General features: G+C 33.7%; 2 protein-coding genes across 4 annotated transcripts in view; one reads left to right on the top strand and one right to left on the bottom strand.

Moving 5' to 3' along the window:
* The window catches only part of LOC134251288 (UPF0728 protein-like), a 67331-nt gene that overhangs the window by 34036 nt on the left and 7952 nt on the right, over window positions 1-25343 (bottom strand). The gene's annotated exons all lie outside the window — the stretch shown is intronic.
* LOC134251286 (MAM and LDL-receptor class A domain-containing protein 1-like) lies at window positions 1427-15221 on the top strand. 3 transcript variants are annotated; one of them, XM_062733671.1, is made up of 19 exons: window positions 1427-1507; window positions 2554-2672; window positions 2791-2873; window positions 3205-3307; window positions 3403-3526; window positions 3690-3868; window positions 4051-4299; window positions 4426-4629; window positions 4729-4878; window positions 4996-5101; window positions 5464-5626; window positions 5830-5941; window positions 8122-8256; window positions 8412-8488; window positions 8580-8756; window positions 11685-11772; window positions 11985-12119; window positions 13806-14068; window positions 15104-15221. In XM_062733671.1, exons 2-19 carry the CDS (start codon window positions 2573-2575, stop codon window positions 15185-15187), a joined length of 2532 nt encoding a protein of 843 aa, XP_062589655.1. In that variant the 5' UTR covers window positions 1427-1507; window positions 2554-2572; the 3' UTR covers window positions 15188-15221. The 3 variants fall into 3 exon arrangements, with proteins under 3 accessions (XP_062589655.1, XP_062589658.1, XP_062589656.1); XM_062733672.1 differs by lacking the exon at window positions 1427-1507 and adding an exon at window positions 2373-2393; XM_062733674.1 differs by lacking the exon at window positions 8580-8756.

The raw sequence follows: 25343 nt of genomic DNA, 5'->3' as shown, positions 1-25343 counted from the left end.
TATATATATATATATATATATATATATATATATATATATATATATTTGGCTATAAATTCTCACTTTTTAAACCAGCATGCCCATAGTTTTTCGCCTTTCCGAAACTGCCCTGGCTGTTGTAGAGGTCCTTCAAAATTTAACGACTAGATATCCATTTTTTTTTTCCTCAAGAGGGAAAGAAGAAATGATTTTTAAAATTATTTTAAAAGTTTAATTACACTTTTACGTCTCTGGTTCTCCTTAAAATACAGCATGCTTTCATAACAATTTATCGAGACACAAATTATATGAAGATCTAGTAAAGATGTTATAAAAAATATATGATTCTTAAAGCTCGTGAAGTTAGATTATTAAACCCAACACAAACATTTCGGTAGTGATTGATTTAGAAGAAGGTTTAAAATATTAACAGACCAGTAAAAATTTGAAATCAATGAATTTGTATACCAGTACTATTCGTGTTTAAAAATATACAAGGATTGTGATCTGAACATCTATAAGTGTAGTGAATTTTAAAATCCTAAGGTGTCTATCGCATGCACAAAATATCTTCGTTTCCAACTAAAAAAAATATTTCATTTCTGTTCCTAAATTAAAAGTTAGAAGCATAGGCCCTATATACACTGTAATTCTATTATTTCTTTTGATATTTACAGCGTTTCTGAGGATAGGATGCAAATAAATATATAAATTCATTAATTAAATTTAAAATGAAAAATTAATCAATAAAAAAAAGAAAGAATTAATCCGTGTTTTTCCAAATCTTAACTTAATAATTGTGATAAATTTGTTTGTTTTGTTAAAGTATGCTTTTTTTTTTTTTAAAGAGGAGTTGAAATTCCCCCGTACGTGAAAAAGGGATCTTGCTCTCAATAAGATGGTCTGCTGTGGTATTTAGTGACCATGCGTCTTTTTCCTCATTTTTTGTGTCATTCGGTACAATATTTGGGTGTTATAACGACTGCATGAAGGTTTTACATCGTATTGAATTTACATCTAACACACCCACCACTCCATGCTGAGTTTGACATAACGTCTGCGGACGAACAGATACAGTTTCAAACGTTCAGTGAATATGACTGCATTCTGTCCTAACTCCCAATTAGTCGTAATATAGCATGCCTTAAAACGTAATTCAATGCTTGGTCCTCAATCCTAGGACCACAGCAGGATCAAAATGACAGCATTGTTGTCTATCAAACGTGTGATAATTGTATGTCTATCTCACAGTGTGGAAAGCACGTGAGAATTGGTTGGGTGCAAAATATATCCAATATAGGAATACACCTTTCCATTGGCTGGACTCCGAATTTTTGTTTATATTGTTAGCGTAAGGCTCGATCACAAATATATGTCACTTTCATTGGGTTTTCGACAGTTTTTCCACGCCCATGATATCTGCAACTTTTGTTTACTTTTGAAAATATCTAATTGTTTTTCCCCCGAAAATCCTATAAAGTTACATGAACACTTACGGTTTGTCATATTTTCTGCCGTTTCCTGAGAGGTAAGAAATTTTATGTAGAAAATGTTCTGCTGATCAGTAAAGTCATTAATTTTAAAATTAATTTACCTTTAATTCAAATATAAATTAAAGGAGGAGAAACAACACGATAAATAAATTATGTTGCATAATTCTGTTATATCCGTACTGCATAAACTGTACTTTTTAAAAAAAATATATTAAATAAGTTAACAGAAAGTAAATTATATTGCATGCGAGTTTATGTAAAATGTTCAATGAAAATTGAAAAGATATCATCAAAGGTTCAAGTTGTAAACCACTTATCTAGCAATAAGTCAACTTCATTCATACTTTAGTTTAAATCGATTGGTGTACGCTAACTGAGAATATCTTGTTTATTTGGAACTAAATTCCTTGTAATGAAATATTTTAAAAATCAATACTTGAAAGTTGAAACAAATTCTGCTTCGATATATTTTAAAAGTTGATTTTACTTGCTTCTTTAGTTTACATTTTTAGTACTCGTATCAACTCAAAACAGGAAAGCAATATCTTTGATTTGATTTTATTAATAATTGAAATTGTTCCAATAAAAGATGTATTATAAAATTGGCAATACATGTATATTTTTTTTAAATGATTAAAGAACAAATTACAAACTAGAAAATTATGAACTACACAAAAAATTACATAAAGCCCATTTTGCTCTAATTTCTATATTTAGGCGTACTTCGTGGCAATTTATGCTGTCGTTTTCTCTATTCATCTTCTAAGCAATTATTAATTACATTAACATCTGGGCGACACTGCGTTGTTTTCTGGGAACGGGCGAGCGTGTCCTGCTATCCACGTGCTCTAGATATACTATGGATTTTCTTATCATGTTCCGTGTTTTCTTTAGTGTAGTTCCTATTACTGAGTTTATTAGGTCAGTACTGATACCATGCAGGAACTTAGAAAATAATTTTGTTGGTAAATAAATAGAAAAGATTTGTTACTATAAAACTCACCTGAGGCTTTTTTAGTTGTTTTAAAGTTTTGTTTCGTTTGAGGTATAATATTGTGTTTTTGGTATTTGTTTTATACAGAAGTTGATACTTTGCTGCCATGTACCTGAGAGAAATAGCCCTTCTTCTGTTGGTCCGCTCGTGTTTTCTGTTACCTGTGGACTACGACGTCACAGCACCTGAACAAAACCTGGGAGCAGGTACGAGTCCAAATATCACCTTTTTTAAAATCAAAATTTTATTTTCAACTTGTACTTTTGTAACAATATTGTAACGAAGGCATGATTTAAGCGAAATGGTCTACTCTGTTTTCTACAGTTCAAATTCAGACCAATGGTCATATTGAACATCTGATGGATGGGGAAACATTGGTTGAAGGGGATATCATTAAAAATCACCAAGTATGTATTGTATTGTGTTAGCATAAAACCTTTGAACTATACGGCCTAGGCCATTAGGCAAAATTTGATCACTGTTTTTGCGTAAAATACGCACAGTGTCAACATTTTATTAAAAATTCTTTAAGATGTACTTTTAACAAACATTGTTGTAAATTAAGTGAGAAATTTTCACCTGTTCAAGTTGGGAAAACATTGACACGATTTTATATGTTTTGATGTGATGTGTAGAAATAAAATGTGTTCTCTGTGTAGCTCACTAAAACATGAAATACCAAACCTTTTATTAGTGTGTTAGCGTGTCTTATAAATGTCTGTGGACTTTTTTCTTCAGAAATCAGCAGTTCATCATTTTCAAATGAGAATGGCGGTAACAGGTGTCAACTTAGTGTGGACTGGGCGGATAATTCCATACATCATCGATACCACGGGATATTGTATGTCCTAAAAATATTAAGATAAACAGACATCACATTCAAATATATACTTTAAAACTTGTCATTTCATCGATCTTTTGCTTATCCTATTTCAGCAGTTACAGAACTCACTGCTATAAAAAATGCATTGGGCAAAATGGCGTCCCTTCTCCAAGACTGTATAACATTCAAACCAAGGCAACAAGAGAACGATTACCTCAGAATCCAGAGAGGCCACGGGTAAGAGAAAGTTTTCCTTTACTTGGATAAGAACTATGTATATATAATGGAAGGAGGGGTGTTAGAGTGTTAGAGGAAGAAGAATATCAGAGGTATACTAGTATTTATGGCTCAGTTTTTATACCCAGGACCTGAATCCTGACTGAGAACCTCTATTTTTTAGCTGTTACAGCTCCGTGGGTAGACAGGGAGGGGAACAGAAGGTATCACTGGGCCCCGGATGTACGGAGCGTACCGGAACCATATACCACGAACTGATGCACGCGCTGGGATTCTGGCACGAGCACACACGCCCCGACAGGGATAGATATATCGTGCTCAACAAAACCAACATCATTGACAGTAAGTACTCTGTCTATATAGGACAGCCGTTGTTCAATTTGATTATTAACTGTATAATCTTAATTTCTGACTAATACGTTTTATTTCCTTGATGTAAGCAAAAATTCTGACGTGAGGGACATTGAGTTTAAAAATCTTTTACTCTAACCTTTTTTTAACTCTCCACATCAATTTGATTTCAGCTCATGTATCTGATTTCGAGAAAATGAATGAAGACGAAGTGACGATACTAGGGGACTACGACTACACGTCTGTCATGCATTACTCTCCTATCACCTTCGCCAAAGACAAAGTGAACCCTAAGGGGAGGGTGTTTACCATCAACAGAACTTGGAATAATCCGTTCCCAGAGAGCCAGGAATACAGGATTGGACAGAGGGATGGTCTTAGTACGTTGGACATACAAAAAATCCGCAAAATGTACCGATGCAGTAAGAAACTGTTCTTATCTTTCATCTTTCAAGTACTTGCCTTACATCATTTTTTTTATATAGAAAAACTACTTTAAACTGCAATTCTCTTCGTCATCTACACAGTCAAGACATTTTTCTCTCTAGGTATCAAACAGTGCAGCAATCCCGAGCCACTTATAAATGGTAAAATAGTAGGCCTTTCAGAGACTGGCAGTACCGAGGTCGGCGTGTCCATTGTATACTCCTGTAACTATCCCGGTACTATACTGGTCGGGCCCAGGAAGAGATTCTGTAAAATGGACGGTACCTGGTCAGGATTTCAGCCCCAGTGTCTTAACCCAAAAGAAGGTATCACCATATTAGAGTTCAAGTATTTGCAATATGTTATTTTGTCGAAACAAAATTGAGCCCATTTTAGTGAATGGTATATATAAAATTTATTTGCAGGATTCATACGTTTTTGCTCCTTTGATTCCAACAATTTCTGCGGCTGGACGCAAGATCCGCAAAACTCGGGAGACTGGATACTTAATAACAAAGGAACGGAGACTGAGAACACGGGTCCGACTCTTGACCACACGGCAGAGGATCATACAGGTCAGTTTACACAGAATATTATTGTATCGCTTTGCAGGTGAAATAGAATAATCAGTCATTTGTGATTTCGAAATTACGAACAGCCAACTTACGTGTAATAAATGGTCCATCTTTCAGGATACTACATTTACATGGAATCATCTCGTAGAACAAAGGGAGATAAGACCAGGTTACTCTCTCCACTCTTCCACATAAAGAACAGCACAGGACGCATGTGTTTAGAGTAAGTTTGACATTTTCTTTTATATTTAGGCGATGATCCCAAGCCAAACTCAATTTATCATGTTCCCCAAACGAAGTTGAATATGGGAACATATTGGTTTTCTGTTTCTTATTCTACCTAAAAGCTCATTTAGTGAAACTTGCTTTGTTACAGTTATGTCCTTTCCTCAAATACTTTCAAAAAATAAGTTGAAAAAAGTTTATAATACAAAGGTTTTGCATAATTTAATGAAGCTTAATGGAGCACGAAAAAGAAAAAGGAACGCATATGGGGAATGTCTGTAATGGTTTGTAAAATGCAATTGTTCTATTTCTTACTGGTTATAAAGGAAACTTAATGTAAAAATGTTATCTTATTTACAGGTTGTATTACCATATGCACGGAAAAACAATGGGTTCCCTCAATGTTTTTATACAAAATGAGGGTCTTACACAGACGTTCCAGTCTTTCTCGATCTCTGGAGACCAAGGCTCTCAGTGGAAACACCTAGAAACCAACTTCACCAACCCAAACGTTCCCTTCAAGGTAAATAAAACCCTGGATGTAGCATTTTATTTGTAGGAATGATGGTGTTCAACTGGCGTTAATTTTAAGAGAAGACAAATTTTGTCCCTCAAATTAATAGTTTAGAATTAAATGCCAATAAAGAGTTTGTAAATGTATTACCGTTAAAGGAATTACATCTAAGATGGTCTCAAAGATTTCTTTATTCCATGATTCTTTGACAGATTGTACTGGAAGGAGTCGTAGGACCAAATTTTCTGAGTGACATTGGAATTGATGACGTCATCATCATGGACTGTAGTCTCGGGCCAGGAGATCAAACCAAAACCCAAGGAGGTCAAGAAATTCAAATTATCCCTAATCAAATCCCTTTTAGAAAAAACTCTCTTCAAAAAATATTGATCCCAAATCCTGTCTACAATTACCCTTACCACCCAGGACTTAAAATTTTACGTCCAATATTTCAGACAAAAAATATTTTTCGAAAATATGTCTAAGCGTTTGTTGAAGCTGATATTTTACATGGTGCCATATTTCTATTTTACAAATTAAGATTCTTTTTTATTGGCGTTAAGTGCCTTACATATTTATATATTGTACATATTTTTGCTATGTTATTATGAATGTTGCTGTTGTTGTTTTATGCTTGACTTTTTATCAAATAAAATTTAATTGTCCTCACAAAGTTATACTCAAATATATTTATATTTCGGTTGAATGAAGTTACGAGTTCAAGTAATGATATAAAAGCAGGTAACGTCTTCCAATATGTATAGAACTTTTTCTCCATCATTTAAATATACAGATAGCTGTATGGTTACCTAACCTCTAGAATGTAAAAGTGAAGCCAGAGCCAACATAGATCCTCCTTATAAACACTGGTAACCAATCATTCAATGAATAAAAATTTCCCCTTTCTGGATATTAGCTAAAGACGAATTAATTTTTTAAATCTTTAATTTTTCGTTTGTTCATCATTCTTGGAGACATCTAAACCGAGAAAGAGGCCAAACGTATATTTATCTAACACAACTTTTACTTTAGCCAAAACCACAAGTAGTTTTAGTATACTCAATGTATTTGAACTATATTTATTTACATTTCCTACTGATTCAGAGCCACGTTAAAAGTAATCACATTTTTTCTTAGTATACTCCATGCATTTGAACTATATTTATTTAAATTTCCTACTGATTCACAGCCAGTAAAAGTAATCACATCATTTCTTATTTCTTCTTTCTAGCATTTTCTTTTAAACGGCCAAGAAAATTTCCAAACATGAAAATCTTCCCTTTTGATTGTTTTAACTAGTGTTACCTACACTTTAAACTATTTGAAGTCCTACAATGAATTTTGTGAGGCGGGAGCTATGAATTTGGAAAGTAAAATTAAATAGATTGTTACACTGAGAAATAAATAGTGGTCGTTTAAATTGTTCTAACGCTTGGCCAAAGGAATCGGGGGCGTGGGCACAATGGAACCTTTCCTATTATCTTCCAACACTTTTTTAAAATAGAAAATCTGGTGTTCATAATACCAATTTTCTATTTTAATAATTTGTGGGAAGACACTATGTTTTCTCTTGTAATGATTGGGTTGTCTATTGTAACCCCACTCTAACACCAGAAGTCATGACGTGAGGAAACGTAAATCTACATGCACTAGCTGATCCTTCCATATACGTAAATTGTTGTTATTGAGAAGATTTTTGAAAATTTTCCCATGTATTCCTATGTAAAAACTTCCATTGCGGTCCTAACTTACCGATGGGGGTCATGATTTGAACAAATTTGAATCTACGTACATCACCTGAAGATGCCTCAAAAATAATGTATGACTAACCATGGCTTTGTTGTTCTGACCAGAAGATTTTAAAGAATTTTCCTATATATCCTTTGTCAAAATCTTTTTATATAGAGTGTTTCATAGTGCCCCCCCCCCCCTGGTCGTGACTTGAACAAATTTGAATCTATATTATGTCAGGAGGTTTTCATACAATTTTTATATTTGATTCAGTGGTGTGGTTCTTGAGAAGATTTTTAAATAAAATTACACAGCTTTTACCATTTTTTGATTATCCCACCTGAAAAGAGGGATAATCGATTGGGTCTTCTTTTAAACAAACTTTGGTTCCCTTTATCCAAGGATGCTCTGTGACAAGTTTGGTTGAAAATTTTTCCAGTGATTCTAGAGAGGATGTTGTATCAAATTTAAATATTAAGCTTAGTATGATAAATGAAATAACTCATTAACATTATAAGCATTTTTACCATTTTACCGAAGTATTTGTATTTTTCTGAGATTTTTTTCTATTCAAGGTAGTAATTTATTGACTCTTCCTCGAATTTATAGACCAATTCATTTCAGGAATTAACTTTTCCCTAGTATATATTTGTTCCACAACATTTTTAAATCACTTTTTTCAAAAAACTCGACAAAACAAGAAAGCCCTTTTCATTTGCAGCCGTAATGAAGAAATATTTCGATTCTGAATAAAACATTAATTTTTTATACAGTTTACAAGTGTGATTTTCTCTCCGGATTCTGTGGCTGGACACAGGAGACGACGGACATTGCGTGGCAGATTAACTCGGGGGACACGCCCACTATCTTTACCGGGCCGGAATGTGACCGCACGGATTGTCAAAACGGTATCCAACTCAACAATTTGAGCCAATTTGGAAAACAATGACAATGCACATCAAAACTTCAACTTAGTTCTTAGAAATATAAATTACAACTTCTAAATTTGATCTTTCTAAATGAAGGGGAAAATTGACACAACATGCATAACAAATCTTTTCAGGAACATATCTTTATATAGAAACGTCTGGGACAAGTGCACCGGGAAGCGAAGCAACATTGAGGTCCCCGTTACTCCAGGTAAAACTCCTAAAGAGAACATAAAATAGCTTCAAATAACTCACGCCTCTATTGATGCTTAAACCCTCAAATGATACGCTGTTTTCAACAGAGGAGTGGAGACTACTGCCTAACCTTTTTCTACAGTATGTATGGGGCTGATATTGGTGAGCTTAGAGTAGAAATAGAGGATGGTGTCAACAAATCTACAGAGTGGATAAAACAAGGTGACCAAGGCAACGGGTGGCACAGTGCGATGGTTCCAATATCTGGCCAGGGAGGCTTCTGGGTAGGGCATTCAATCAGTCTCTTGTTAAATTTATATATCTTTGAATTTTATTTTTTTTTTCCAATTTCTTTGGTTGAAAAGATATATGGAGAAAGCGAATACAGTTGTAGTGTTCAAGATCAAAACTCCATTTAAACAATCAAACAATAAAAATCAGGAGCAGAGCAAACACGGATCTCTAAAGTATCAGAGGTGAGATAAGGTGCCATACGGGAGTGTGCTTCCATTGCCGACCGGTCTCTCTCACCATGTGTACCTTGTCATCATCAGGGACAGGGAAGAACGGAAAAATCTGTCGGCAATACCGTGTGTAAATATGGCCAAACAAACATTAGTATGAATAAGTCTATTAGCAGTGCTAGAGACTTAATGATAAATTGTATGTGCTGTTAAGGTCATTGTATCTACCTTAGAACTTGCAAATTGATGAATTCAAACGAGACTGTTAATATTATATTCTTGGTTCATGAACTAGTTTGTAAAGGACTTTGTTTTAGAAATTGTTCTTGTATAGGAAATGCAAATTAAATCAACTGAGAGATACACACGAGTATGTAGATGATAATGGTGATAATGGTATATTACTACATATAAGTAAGGGAAGTTGATGACTGAAAAGTTGAAGTCTTATCGTTTATCATAAAACTATGTAGTCAGGTTATCAATAAAGTCTTATGTAAAACAAAAAATCAGATGTATCAGAAATCAGAATTTATGGTATCTTTGATTTTAAGCTCATGCAATGGGAAATATCGAATCGAAGTAACTATTGTTAACTGACAATACGTCCTTGATATATCTAAATTTCGATTTGACGGAAAAAGCAAATGGTTTCTTCTTTTCATGTAACTTCTGTTTCATATGAATGCAAAAATAAGTCTGCAAATAACAGTCATTCGGTTGTTTTCGAGTAAACCCCGAATTTTCAGTTGCATGGCAGAATAAAAATTCCTCAATTTTCGCTAGAGATACAATGCAGAAGAACAAAGAATTGAAATAATTAGAATCCACAGGGTCTGACACATCTGTTTCATATTTGGATATTTTACTTGAGAAAGACATTAATGGTAATCTATGATAAACGTCATGACTTTAACTATAACTTCTCTTATGCAAGAATATACCTTCATCACCTGCATACGGAGTTTATACAGCTCAACAAACTTTTTAAACTCACATGGTTTTTCGCACAAATTAAGGTCACATTGTTATGGTGTAATATTGTGTATCGAGACAACAAAATACATTTTAAAAGTATTTGTTTACATAATTTGAGTTTTATTTCATCTACTGAAAATAATCCACACAAATCAATTGGTAGAACTTTGATATATTCATGGCTGAAAATAAGGACTATTCTCATTTGAATTTTTGTAGTTTCTTGCCAAATGTAACTGTTTTTTTATCCGTTCTTTTGAAAGCAATAGCTCTTGGCAGAGACGTCGACATGGGTACAGTACAGCTACTGTAACTTGTATTTTCTGTACATTTTGACTCTTTAACTCGGGGTGGTTATAGTATTTTTCATCTGTTTGCCTATTTTCTATGTTAATAAGGTTGGGTTTTTAAGAGTCAACTTCTAAAATCCAGAACCATGAAAGATTCAACACACAACAAAATTTTAACGTTTCAAACCGTAAATGCAGCAGAATTTTCCTTTTCATAGAAGGAATTCACCATTCAAAAAAAATAAACAATACTTCATTATCCCACCCTTTAGTGTGGTTTCCTTTTGCAATATTATCCCTTTTCGGCGCTACATTTCAACGAAACCAAGAGGAATATGGTAAATAAGCAAAGATTTTTTTTTAAAAACTCACCTTTAAAAAGAAAATTAAAAAATTTCAACTACATGGGATCAAGGAAAGCTCGTTTTATACTATTTGTAAAAACCTATGGTAGAATGGTACAGTTGAAACATCCTACCATTAATTATAAATTTTCCTTTAAAATATCCACTTTGGAAACTTAAGATAATAATTTTAAAAGACATTTATGCTTGACATCATATATGTAATATACTGAAGGGTTATGCTATTGTGCTGCAGATCGAAAAGGGTAATTTTTATTACAACAATGTGACCTTAATTTGTGCGAAAAACCATGTGAGCTTAAAAAGTTTGTTGAGCTGTATATCTCAGTTGATTCGATACGCAAGAGCATGCTCTACAAATAAACAATTTCTTAAACGAGGTATATTGTTGACAAACAAATTGCTTGAACAGAGAATATCAACAGTCTCGTTCAAAGTCGTCATTTCGTAAGTTCTATGGTCGATTCAATGGCCTTGTCAGCAAATACAATTTATCATTGATCCAAATGCTGATTGACGTTTTCATACTAATTGTTAGTCCATCATTTATACACCGAATTGACGACGGATTTTACCGTTATACCCCGATCATGACAAGGAGCACACGGAGGGTGTGACCGGTCGGCGGGGGATGCTCACTTCTTAATGGCACCTGATCCCACCTCTGATGTTTTGGAGGTCCGTTCTTCTACTATTTTTTATTGTTTTATGGACTTTTTGATCTTGAATACTTTCGTTATCTCCATTATGCTCCATTTTAATCTTTAACTTTTCGGGATTGATCACTACGTTGTTGAAGTATGTTGCGGGTGGGTTTTGTTTACAATAAAAAAAGATCTAGACATTATCATTAACCATATATCCAATGACAATTTGGAACAGAGGAAAAACCTTTGGAAACATATTGCATCATTAGTGTCTAAGAGTGGTAAAATCTGTCGATCTCTTACATCAAAGACACGTTATAAATACCTTTTTGAAAAGTCCTTAAAAATACAATTGAGTCTTTTTCGAATTAACTGGGATTTATTAAATCAAAATGCAAATGGAAATATCTTTTTGAGAAAACGTCTTTCACCCAATTCCTTATCTAGTCTTAAATTTGTTTTCATAAGGTACTATTTGTGGGAAAGAAGGGCTTTGGATACCGTGGGGACATTGCCATAGACGACGTCACAATTACAGAAAATAAATGCAAGGTTGGTGAGTACTTGCATTGTCTTTTAAAACAATGCTTGCTGCTCGGAAAATGAGCACGATGAAAAAAAAGATGTCTCTACAGTAGTTCAAAAATCATGTACAAAATTGTTATGTCATGTACAATTTTTTTGACATTGGTAAATATGTTGAGATGAAAAAATTATTGAATGCAAATAATTTTACGCATTTACAACATCGATTCGTTTTAATTCCAGATGCCTCCTGTGACTTTGATAGCGGTTTTTGTGGATGGCAGAATGATGTGTTTGATGACTTTGATTGGTCAAGAATGAAAGGGTCAACTGCCACACCTAACACCGGCCCTAGGGCGGATCATACGTCTACTGAAGGTAAATAATGGTACATCTTAACATGGAACCAGGGGGCGGATCTTAGGTTTTCTGATAGTAAACAATGGTTTAATAGTAATGCGTGGATGAAAATTCTTATCTCAAGTTTTTTTTAGGCAAGATTCACGTGAAAAGGGTCGCCTTAAGAAGAACAGTTAGACAGAACTGGAGTTCCAGTATTTTATTTGGAAGATCTGGTTTCCAAATACTTGATGTTAATATTTAGTTACTTGGAGATAATAGCAAACAGATCAGCTGATAAAAAAAGCACAATTAGTGCCGATCAGAATTCAAAAGCTTTTTTGTTTAGAAAACTTGGGTCTCCAAAGACTTAATAAATGTTGTCTTGACTTGAACTTCATTATCCTTTTGATATTAGCTTAAGAGTACTTGTGAGTACAATCAGAGTGGTTTTCAACAAAGTTACTTTGGTGATGTAGAATCGCAATCACACTTTCAATTTTTAGAAATATTTTTTTAGCTATTAAAATACGGTAAGTTCTTTAGTGTTTTTGAGGATCTACATTTTATTTACACCACTTAACACAGTCATTCTGAAGTTTCACCTTTAAAACTAAGTAAGAAGTAAAGATAGGGGCTTGGTATGGCATTTGCTGGACCCAGCAATGTCTCGTATTTTGTTTGTGAAGTTAAGAAAGTAGATCAAACTCACCATGGCTGATTTTGAAGATCTTTTTTACATGTCGTTTCTTCCGGAACCATATAACACATTATTCATGTAGTTTCTCTTTCATCACTTCAAGTTCAGTGAAAATGGACGCAAAGTTGGTTCGCATCTTTGATATGTCTAAAGCACTTTATCCATTCTGAAAAAAAATTCAAGTTTGCACTAATTATTAACTTTTACTACGCAACCATGGAAATATTCTAACTCATCCCATGGTTGTTCATGAGAACGTGAACAGTTTCTAATTTACTAACTTCTAAACGTTGATAATGCAAAGATATCAGCAATCTGGTTTGGCGTCATCATTTCGCTAATAACGTGGTCGACACTCGATTCAAGATCAATAGTCCATAAAACAATACAAAATAGGAGCAGAGCAAACACGGACCTTCAAAACATCAAAGATGGGATTAGGTGCCATGGAAGAGTGAGCATCCCTTACCGACCGGTCATGCCCGCCGTGTGCTTCTTGTCATGATCGGGAAATAACGGGAAAATCCGTCATCAATTCAGTGTATAAATAATGGACTAACAATTAGTGTGAAAAACGTCAGTCTGAATACTCAATGATAAATTGTATTTGCTGACAAGGTCATTGTCTGGTGTACATGTATCGACCGTAGAACTAAAGAAATGACGACTTTAAACGAGAATGCTGATATTCCTGTTTCATCAACTTGTTTGTCAATAATTAACCTTGTTTAAGAAATTGTTAATACGTAGAGCATGCTCTAGCGTATCGAATCAACTGAGATATATAAACCCCGTATGCAGTATGCGTTAAAGTCATCAGGTTCATCATTTAGCTTGGTTGGTAGATTACCATTAACATCTTTTCCAAGTAAAATATTCAAATATGAAACAGATGTATCAGACTCTGTGATATCTTTCATCTCAAGCTCACCAGCTAGGATACATCGTATCGACATAAGAATGAAAATTACCATTGTTAACTGAATGTTTGACATTTGTCCTAAAACACTGCCCCTGTTCCACAGGTTATTACCTCTACATAGAGAGCTCGGCGCCCCGAGTGACGGGAGACACGGCTCGTATTTACTCCCCCTTCATCACGAGCTACAACCCAGTGTCCTGCCTGGTCATACATTATCACATGTTTGGAGAGCACGTGGCACACTTACATGTACTCCTAGTCACTATTGAGGGCCATGAACAAAGTATATGGAAGCATTTCGGAAATCATGGCGATGTGTGGCACAAAGCCACTATCCATCTCCCTCCAATGCAAACCGACTATCAGGTACGTGAGATTTAAAGAACCATAATGCAAAAAGATGGTCAGGACAACCATAGCAAACAGAATATCAGGTATCTAGATTTAAATAACCATACAGCAAACAGATTGTCAGATACAAGAACAACCACGAGACTAAAACAACCATAGCAAACAGATATTATCAGGACAACCATAGCAAACAGAATATCAAGAACGTGAGGCTAAGATGACCATAACGAACCGAATATCAGGTACTCGAGACTAACATAACCATAGCAAAAGATAATGAGGCATACGTGAGACATATAATTATAACCAATGCAAACAGATTATCAGGTACAATAACCATAGCTGGATTTGTACAAAAATCTGGCAAGAAATGAGGACGACATGTTTATACATGTATATTTGTTGCCAAATAGCATACATGTATATTTTTATACATCGAACGCTTTTTTTCAATCGCTAAAATCTCTAATTAAAGAAAGACAAAGTTACAAAATAAGAGACAATCTATTCATGTTCCTGCTTCATTCTAATGAAATAAAATACGTATGTTGCTCAGGAAAGGTTTAATGACTGAAAACCCTATATTAAGGCTCTAAACGAATATAATATGATAGATATAACCTCTGAAGTTTTTCAAGGGAGCAATTATAATTATTAGAAAATATGCGATGAATTTGATAGAAAATTTATTTAAAATTACCTCAAATATTAAGACCGACTTTTAAAATCTATAATGCAAAAAAAGCTGAAAAAATATTTTAGAATCAATTGCACAAAAATTTCCCTCTAAAAATTTTGACCCCCTAGTATATTATTATATACTAGGGGGTCAAAAATTCAAGCGAGTTTGGTGACTGTGCTCAAGTCAACCAACAATTTAATGTTAATATTTACTAACTACAACATATATGTATATATATATATATACAATACAAGCAAACTTTTTTTTTTAAATATTGTATTTCTACATTATTGCGACACACTGTTGATTACCTGCTGTTTAATAAAGAATTTTAATGGTGTGACTAATTGACAACTTTGTTGTTTTAGATTGTGATTGAGGGTGTTGTCGGGGATTCCTACACCGGTGATATTGCAGTGGATGACATTTTAATGTACCAATCGTGTTATTAATGAATATTTGTGTCGGAAAACACTGCTTCTTTACTATAAGCTTTGACCCCTACCTAAGAAGAAACCACTAACACTATATGTACAGTTATCTCAATAGCTATCCTCCAAACTGTAACAGACCCATTGCCTGCTATTCCTATTTTTTTTTAATTGAGATTGACCCTTTTTAGCCTTCTCTTTGATAAAGGAATCCTCGTGAAGTCGCAAAAAATATATCAACATATTCCTCAGATTTTTTTTTTCTCATGTATACACTGTATAACAGTCTAGGTTTTTCTTTTTTAAAAATTTTCAAATGTTTTCATCTTTTTATACATTATATCCTTGGTCTCTGCCTTTAAACTTGGCCAATTTTAAGATATAAAATTTATCAACAGACTGACATGCTGCAGGTAATGGACAACTGGAACCCCCCTCCCCCTGAAAACGAGACTTGTGCGCCTTATTATCTTTACAAGACACAACGTCTAGACTCCTGCATACCCACCACCCCTATCATTTAAACTTTACATGAGACTTCTAGATTCATGCTCACCCCAACCATCGCCATGCATATAAACATAAGAAATGTCTAGACTCATGCTTGTCTCCCAGTCACTGCCAACTGCCAACTTAACATGAGACAGCTAGACTCGTGCTTACCCCAAGTATTGTCATCTGTTCCCTAAACACCGTCTAGACTCAGGGTAAAATGTAATTTTCAACCTTTTTTGCACATCTACAGACCATGCCAATCATCTTACAAAAGACGAAGTGGCTTAAATAACTGCATAAAATGTTCCTTGAAAAATACCTATTGAAATATATTACGAACAGTATGGTAGTATGACAACCAAGCTCTATGATAAACGTGATGACTTTAACTTTCCTATCGTCAACTTCCCCAACTTATGCAGCAATATACCTTCATCATATGGAGTATATATATATATATATATATATATATATATATATAATATATATATATATATATATATATATATATATATATATATATATATATATCGATACGCAAGAGCATGCTCTACGTATGAACAATTTCTACAACGTATAGGTAAATATTGACAAACAAGTTGATAAAACAAGAATATCGGCAGTCTCGTTTAAAGTCATCTATGTCAGAACTTCGTAAGTTCTATGGTCGATACGATGATCTTGTCAGCAAAACAATGGATCATTGAGTCAAATGCTGGCTGACGTTGTTCATACTTATTGTTCGTCCATTTTTATACACAGAATTGTTTTTTTTCTGATTTTTCCTTTATTTCCCGATCATGACAAGGAACACACGGCGGGTGTGACCGGTCGGTAGGGGATATTCACTCCTCCATGGCACCTGATCCCACCTCTGATGTTTTGGAGCTAGGTCCTTGTTTGTTCTGCTCCTGTTTTGTATTGTTTTATGGACTTTTGATCTTGAATACTGTTTGTTATCGCCATATATTTCATTTAAGCTAAAAGTATGTGTCCTGTTAAACAATACAGATTAGGAACAGAGCAAACGTCGACCTCCAAGCATCAGAGATGTGAAAATGTATCATGGGGGAGTAGCCATCCTGGAGTCGATCGGTCACACCAATTGTTTGCTTCTAGTCTTGATCCCCCCCCCCATCCCGGGAAAAATCTGTGTACAATTCAGTGTGTGAGAATGGCCTTAGTGTGAGAAACGTCCATTAGCATTTCACTTAATGATAGATTGTTCACAAATGACAAGGTCATTGTATTGTCCAATATCCATATAGAACATATGAAATTAAATTTTAGCTAGGACTGTTGATATTCTTGTTTCATCATATGTATTGCGCCCCACTATAAGCAGACCTATATTTGAATCGATATGTTTCATATTTGGTTATTTTACTTGGAAAGGACGTTAATGGTAATCTAACAACCAAGCTATATGATAAACGTGATGACTAAAACTTTTTAATTGTCAACTTCCTTTACTTACGCAGCAATATACGAGGGACGTTCAATAAATAATGTCATTAGCTCGATGACATACAACATAGAAATCATATGACATTAAGCTAGATTTTCTCTCATTATTGAATCTTTAATGAATTGATAACAGTTTATGTGACCACTTTTCATCACATAGTTTCATCGTGAGAAGCTGGGAAACAAGGGCTATTCGAGACACTGCATTGTAAATGAATGGTAAAGAATCAGTAAACTAGAGTGAAAATAAAAGCTTCATTAAAGCTGCTGTAAAACGTGTTAAAAATCCCAAAGAAATTTTCACTGAAATATGTGACATTTACATCAACCAATGCCTGTTTTATAGATAAATAAGCAAGTGGATTTCAATGATCAAAAATTATATAATGGGCATCAAAAATGGGTACCGTCCTTGCCAACAAAAATTATAACAACTTATGTACTATTTGCCCAATTTCAACAAATAATATCTGATGATGTATGACTGACTTTAAGACACATAGCAAAGAAAGTGGGCGCTTTAGATGGCGATTCGGCAGGAATAGTGGCTCATAAAAAGAATAAAAAAATATCATTTATTCATACATTTTTTTCAAAACCTTGCAAATTACTGTGTTGTAGGTTAATGTAAAATGGGCAAATATTTAGTTAAAAATGTTTAATCTTATTTAAATATGCACCTGAATATAGCCGTACGAGTCAAATGATGCAAAAATCGACTCTTTTATAACCGTTTTTCATTAATTTTGTTGTTTCTGGGTCTTCTCTCCATGAATTTTAGATGTGTTATCAGTGAATTTTTAACCGTAAAATTTATTCCAGTTGTTTAAAAAATGGAGAGACGACCCAGAAATACCAAAATCTAAACTTTTTACATTTATTTTCTGGTAGAAAATTGACAAAGTCCAAATGTATAGGGCTTTGGCTTTAAATAATGATTTAAATACCAGCTACGTATAGTGTTCCGCGGTAGCTACATTGGTTTGTCGCTGGATTCGAGCCATATCGAAGCAGTATTTTAGGTTCGAATACAGTGTTTTCTTTTATTTTTCTTTGAGCTTGAAATTTTTGGAATTTTAAATACTCCTTGAATGAAGTAGCAAATTATGTTGTATAAATTATTTTACATTGTTTTATTTTTCAATGCGTTCACAATTTGTCATTTATAGTGCTAACGTTCTCAAATGGAAATAAACATACAAGAACTTGTAACTACAAAGTTACACTTGATAAAAAATATTGAATATATTTAAAAAAAAAAAACTAGCAACTTCGATTGTTCTGTTACATTCAATATTTTCAGTGCACTTAAAAACTGAGCACAAAAATTATTTAGTGTTAGACTTCTATTACAGTGTATATTCTATTACATGTAAATGTACAGCTGATGTATCCAGCATACATAATATTAGACAATTTATCTTTCTTGACACCTTTTAATTGAAAAAAAATATCTACAAATAAACAAACATAAGACAGAAATCCATTCCCATGCAGTTTCTATAAGATGTATAAGATATGCATTAAAACTACATGGTGCCTGGACATTTAAATCTGAATTGTTTCGTGTCAATGACTCCTGCCGACTGCCCATCTAGTGCGCCCACTTTCAAAGTTTGATATACATCATATCGGGCGTAGTTTACAATGTTTTTAAGAAACGTTTGATGGTAAAAAAGCTTGGTACTCAAAGATCACCCTATATTTTGTAAAATGAGTGAAAACGACAGCGTGTAGGAATGTCTTAACAATTATTTTAAAATATCAGTAACTGTAGTTATCCAAGTTTGTTTCATATTCAAACAGATAATGGAACATGAATCTATTGCTTAAAACACTCAATACAAAATTTACCATAAGATGTACTTGATAAAAACAGCAATGGTCCGACAAGAGCAAAGGTATGCAAGAACACAAAGACAGATTTATTTGCAATTTTCTTAAATATTAGTGGTACTGTTGTTCAATTTCGTATTCGGGGAGACAGTTTAATTTTTGTAGGAGTCTAGAAAGCAATCTTTTTGCAAAAAAATCGAAAGGTTTATTAGAGGAAGGACCTAGAATCACCAATCCACTACATTAAATTTCTTCATGACAGCGTCCAAACCCTGCACCCCTGAAGAGTAAAGGGGTTTTCGGGATAAAAAGAAAGTTAATATTTTTCACATTAACAATATTTGCCAGATCTTTTACCTTTTGACTTGTTTCTATTTCCAAACTTAAAAAAAACCACCTTTCAGAAAGAAAAAAAACAAGTCCAGGAAATCATTGGATCTGCTTTTTTCCAGTATACTAAGGGTCATACCCAAAAATGTGTTCTAAATACAATCAGAAATTAAATAAAACCTTTAACGGACATCTATTTTAATCAAGAGATTAATAAGTAAAATCATGAAGACTAAATCATTAAAAAGCGTCTTTTGCTTCTTTCCGAGCCCCGATGACATTATTTATTGAACGTCCCTCGTACCTTCATCACCTGGTTACGGAGTTTAAATCTCTCAGTTGAACATGCTCTACGTATTCATTAATTTCTAAGACGAGGTAAATTATTGACAAGTTAATAAAATAAGAATATCAGCAGTCTCGTTTAAAGTAATCGTTTAGCAAGTTCTATGGTCGATACAATGATCATGTTAGAAAATTCAATTCATCATCAAGTCAAATGGCGACAAACGTTTTTCTTACTAATGGTTAGTCTATTATTAGCACACTGAATAGAGGACGGATTTTTTCCGTTATTTCCTGATCATGAGAAAGAGCACACGACGGGTGTGACTGGTCGGCAGGAGATGCTCACTCCTCCATGGCATCTGATCCCACTTCTGAGGTTTTGGAGGTCCGTGTTTGCTTTGCTCCTACTGTATTTGTGTTGTTTTATGGACTTTTGGGCTTGAATACTATTCGTTATCTCCAAATATTTCATGAAGCAGAATTTGTTCGAAATCTTTTACGTGAAAAGAAGAAAACACTTGCTTCGCCTTCAAATATGCATTTAAATATATCAATGACGTATTGTCAATTAACAATCGTTATTTCCATTCTTATATCGACACGATATATCCCAGTAAGCTTGAAATAAAAGATACCACAGAGTCTGGATATTTTACTAGAAAAAGACGTTTATTGTTATTTAAACAAAGATTTGTGTTAACGTGGTGAGTTTAACTTTTTAATCGTCAACTTCCCTCATTTTATAATTCAATATTCATTCTGATTGTTCAGAATATTATAAATATAAAAACACTTTCCGACACCCCATTTAACCTCAGGGTGAATTAAAGCTCTGAAATGTTTTTGAATATCTAAAAGACCCCACCAATTACCTTACAAGAGATATTAGCTAAACTGGGTAAAATGTACGAGATCTGCTGTTATATAAATATCGATGTTTGACTCCCAAAGAGAACTAGAAATTGCTCCCTCGTACTACCGGTATATATGAAAGGGTATCTGGGAACAAGGGTTTAGTAAAATAAGTTTTAAATTCTGTCCCCTTGAAATTTCACCATAGAGTGAAAATAAAAACCTTACTAGCAAAGAGGATATGGCTACAGAGAAAAATGTTACATGTAAACATAAGAGTTTGTAGGAAAAAAACGTATTTTTTTCAACTCTCAGATGGAAAATAAAAATTCTGCAATCTTTTAACACTTGTAATATGAAGATAATAAACACTTAACAGGGGAGCACCACTAGAATTGAATAGACCTCCAAAGACATCAAAGGTAGGATTAGGTGCCATGGAGGAGTGAGAATCCCCTGTCGAGCGGCTACGCCCTCTGTTTGCTCCTTCTCACAATAGGGCAGAAAATTCCAAAGACAGTTCTGTGTGAAATGAATGGTATTGCATTTTGTGATAAATCATATCTGCTAACAAAGTCATAGTATAGACCATAAAGTTTGCTAAATTTTGACTAAAAACGACCCTCTTGCTCTCCTTGTTTAGTCGACTTTTCAATATCCTGTCTCGTTAAAGGAAAGTTTACAATAGGAAGTTCAAGTCAACACGTTTACCATGAAATGTTTTATTAGATTATACCATTAACGTCTTCATCTGGGAAAATTTTCCGAATATAAAACAAATGTGTCAGACTACTGGTATAATAACTTTTATTTCGAATTCCAAGAGATTGTCTCAGTTTCTGACATCAAGGAAAGACACGAAATATTGTCGATTGATAACACGTTGTCAATGTACGGTATCTTAATGTTGATTTGAAGGCCAAGGGAAAAACTTTCCTTTCGTGCCGAATTTTATAATTAAATTCCGCATCTTTTGAATACAAAAATAAATTTTGAACAGGATATAAATATTTCAACAAAATTTAATGTTCATGAAATTATATATCGGTGATGCAACGATTTTATTATCTTCATATAATACAATTTCTACCCTTCCATTTTCATATGGAGAGTTGAATTCAGTTTCAGTTGTCGGGAAAGTGCTATATGATGAATGTCAGAGATTAAAACTTTGAAATATCGGAAATGGAAACTATAAAATGTCGTAAATATTTTTTTTTCTAAATTCCAGAAATGAAATTCAGCTGTATTAAATAGGAAGGCTAAGGACCTGAAGTCAAAATCCATAAAACCATTGTGTTGGAAAAAGGTGAAAACTTACATCCACTTTGTATGCAATCTATGCATTGTCAGTATAAACTATTAAATATGTAACATTCTGTATTCTACAGTAATTTTACTTATTATGACACCTCACGAAACTTGACATACAACTTCATGCCGGATATCCTTTCTGTATACTATAATACGTTTCAAAGTAACCACGACTTTTTCTAAAAATAATTGGTACGTTTTTAAATTGCCACGATCATCTTTAGGCAGGACATAAAAAATAAACTCGCTCTTTTAATTTTCAAATTTATTTTTAAAGAAAACTACAAAAATATACCTTTTTTCTTTCTACAAATCCTGAAAACATAAGCAATGCTATACAAAAATGCAAAAAAAAAAAAAATCTGGGGTTTCTCTATTATTTGAATAAATTCGAATCAACACTACCTGAGGGTGCTTCCTTCTAAATATGACTGGATGTGACTTTGCTGTATATTCATTGTAAAACTTGTATTTAATGTTACCCCTCATCTTCCCTTGAAACAAAATGCCGCATACTAGTACTGAGTATCTACACCACCTGAGGATGTTTCCTTCTAAACATGGCTAAGCTAGCATAGCTTTGCTGTTCATAGTTTTTTTAGTTAGATATAAACAGACTTTTAACCTCGGCAATCTTTTGAATGGTTGGTGCTAGGGCTTTTACAATTCACTTGTGTATTTATTGAGACAAATAATATTTGGGTAAAATAAATTTTGACCTTGTAATTAAAAACTTTCACTTTGGCCATAACTTTTGGACGGTTGGTGCTTGGGCTTTTATATTCCACAAACGTATTCATGTAAGGTCCTTACTTTTGGTAATACTCTTTTTGATTTCTTGACCTTGGAGTTTGACTTGCATAAACTTAATTGAACCTTAATTCGTCATATCCACATGTACAAAAGCCACAGTTTTTAACAAACACTTGTACACATATCTGTTCCTTTGTGACAAGAACTTTCTTTAGGTACTAATATTCTTGCCCTCATGACTTTGATCTACTTTTGAAAAACCTTTTCCTTGAGGATATTAGTGTTTCACATACTCACCTTTTTATGCAAAGCAATCTGACTCCAAAGTTTCTGTACACACTATATAATACTTGTACCCTTGTGTAAATGCCCCTGATATAAAATAGTATTTACTGTATTAATTGTTATTCTTTAAACAATTCTAAACCAAAAGAAAACATGTTTGCATGAAGTTTCCCAGCATATACCGGTAAGTTATTTCTGTTGACGAATAAAAAATCTGAATATTTTTGGAAATTGGTAGTGGTAGTGTCCTCTACAAAAATTTGAATTTTTCAATTAAAATTTGTAATTGTCATATACAAATTTTGATTGAAAAATTCAAATTTTTGTAGAGGACAGTAGCATATGTTGAAAATGACGTAGATAAACTATTCAAAACCCTCTTTTACATCAAGGTTAAATCCATTCTTACATGTACCCATATATTTTTGTAAACAGCACCCTTATTCCCTTTTGAATTTGGAGCATATGGTTTTTTCCCCGTTTGTCCGCAAAAAACTTTTACCTTGTCCACAACTTCTGAGTGAGTGAAGCTATGGCTTTCATATTTCACAGGCCCCGTGGGGATCCGGGTTAGAATAGGTCCTCAGTACCCCCTTGCTTGTCGTAAAGGCGACTAAATGGGGCGGTCCTTCGGATGAGACAGTATAAACCAAGGCCCCGTGTCACGATAAAGATCCCTCCCTGCTCAAAGGCTGTAAGTGCCCAGCATAGGCCTAAATTTGCAGCCCTTCACCGGCAATGGTGACGTCTCCATATCAGTGAAATATTCTGGAGAGGGATGTTAAACAGTATACAATCAATCATTCAATTATATTTCACAGAAGTATCCCTTGTGACAAGACCTCTCTTTGGGTACCACCAATGTTCACCTCTTGATCATGGAGTTTGACCCACTGGGGATTGCCATACTTAAATCTTGGCCATAATTTTTGAACAGTTTGTTAATTCATGGGCGTTCATACTTGACGCATGTATTCATTCTGACAAGACCTTTCAATGGATATAAATATTTTTGACCTTGACCTTCGAGTTTGACCCACTTAAAAAACTTGAAGCTTGGTTATAACTTTTGAGCAATAAGCAATATGGTTTTCTTTGATCCCGCATTGTGGCTCGACCCTACCCCGGGGTCATGATTTGAACAAACTTAAATCTACTTCCATATTTCACAGGTGTTTTTCTTGTGACAAAACCTTTCTTTGGATAACAAAAAAAAAAATTGACCTTGGCCTTTAAAAGTTCGACTTTCATTCGAGAAACTTTAACCTTCACCATAAGCTGCCATACGGGACATGCATTTCACAAAGAAATCTTTTCAAAAAGAAATTACCAATGCCTATCATTTTAATCAAAATATATGGAATTATTCGGATACTGTCACCTTGCCTAGATGTCATTACTTGTTAAGTTTTCAGTTTCTTAAAATAATTTTGACATTGATCGCAATTGTGATAATAGAGGAATATACTTATTTTTAAAAATACACCGAACTTACTCCTCGCTAGCTCAGTTATTTTAAACATCCCATTAAACAAAGTGCTCATGAATACTAAAACCATGCCTATGAAACCTTTTATAACCCCCTATATTTCTCCGTGTACCTACAAACAGTTAACCATAAATCTTAAAAAAATATCTTTTTTAAAAAAAATAAATTATTCTTCAAAAATTGTAAGGTTTTTTTATATTGCATTTTTTAAAAAAAATCATATTAGCATACCTGAATTAACTTTACGAAAAATGTACCCCATGTTGTAACAAACTACTTACGAAATTGGCATTAAGCAAAAAAGTTTTGAACTGTGCAGAGGAAAATGTATGTGAATATACCACAGTTGCGCTTATATTTTGCAGGAATTTGTATGATTATAGACTGATAAAACATCATTCTAGTAGGTTATATTAGTAGCACTTATTAATAAGAACATCAAGGTAAATAGAAGCTAAAAATACTGACATACACTCCCTTTCTTAAAATCTCGTATTTCTCAAGATTTACCGAGATCCTGAAATTGAATAGAATAACAAAGACATACATTTTATAAAATTTACTTCATTCTGCTGAAAAAGAATGACGAGGCCACCTTGCATGTCGAAGCTGAAAAAAAAAATGCTTACCTAGCTCCGGTATGGTGAAACCTACAGTGGTTTTTCATGTAAATAGACATCACAAAACATAGAAACCATTTTATACAACAATTGTAGAGGTTATACATAAAGATCTTATACAGTTAATCAAAAGCATGCTATTGGTAGTGTGAACAGTTACACCTGAAAACGGCTTAAATGGTATACGTCTACAGCATTTAAAACAGTATTTACTTTATAGATAAAGCTTCTAACCACTTTATATACTACATTTAGATGAAAATAACACTTTTTCAAATAAAATACTTCAACTTTCTCTTTGAAGATTTAACTTTACAGATTACCGTAAAACTTAGCTCAACTACGTTCTCCTAAAGATTAACAATAAATCTCTTTTAATTAACTAATAATTCTAGGTAAATTAAAAGTGATTGACAAGATATTCATTCCATTGAAGCAAGATAATTAT

Source organism: Saccostrea cucullata, unplaced genomic scaffold (genome assembly GCF_032062105.1).
Source record: "Saccostrea cucullata isolate Sc308-1 unplaced genomic scaffold, CSIRO_AGI_Scuc_v1 ctg272, whole genome shotgun sequence".
Taxonomy (NCBI): domain Eukaryota; kingdom Metazoa; phylum Mollusca; class Bivalvia; order Ostreida; family Ostreidae; genus Saccostrea; species Saccostrea cuccullata.
This window is presented reverse-complemented; position numbering and strand designations above follow the sequence as displayed.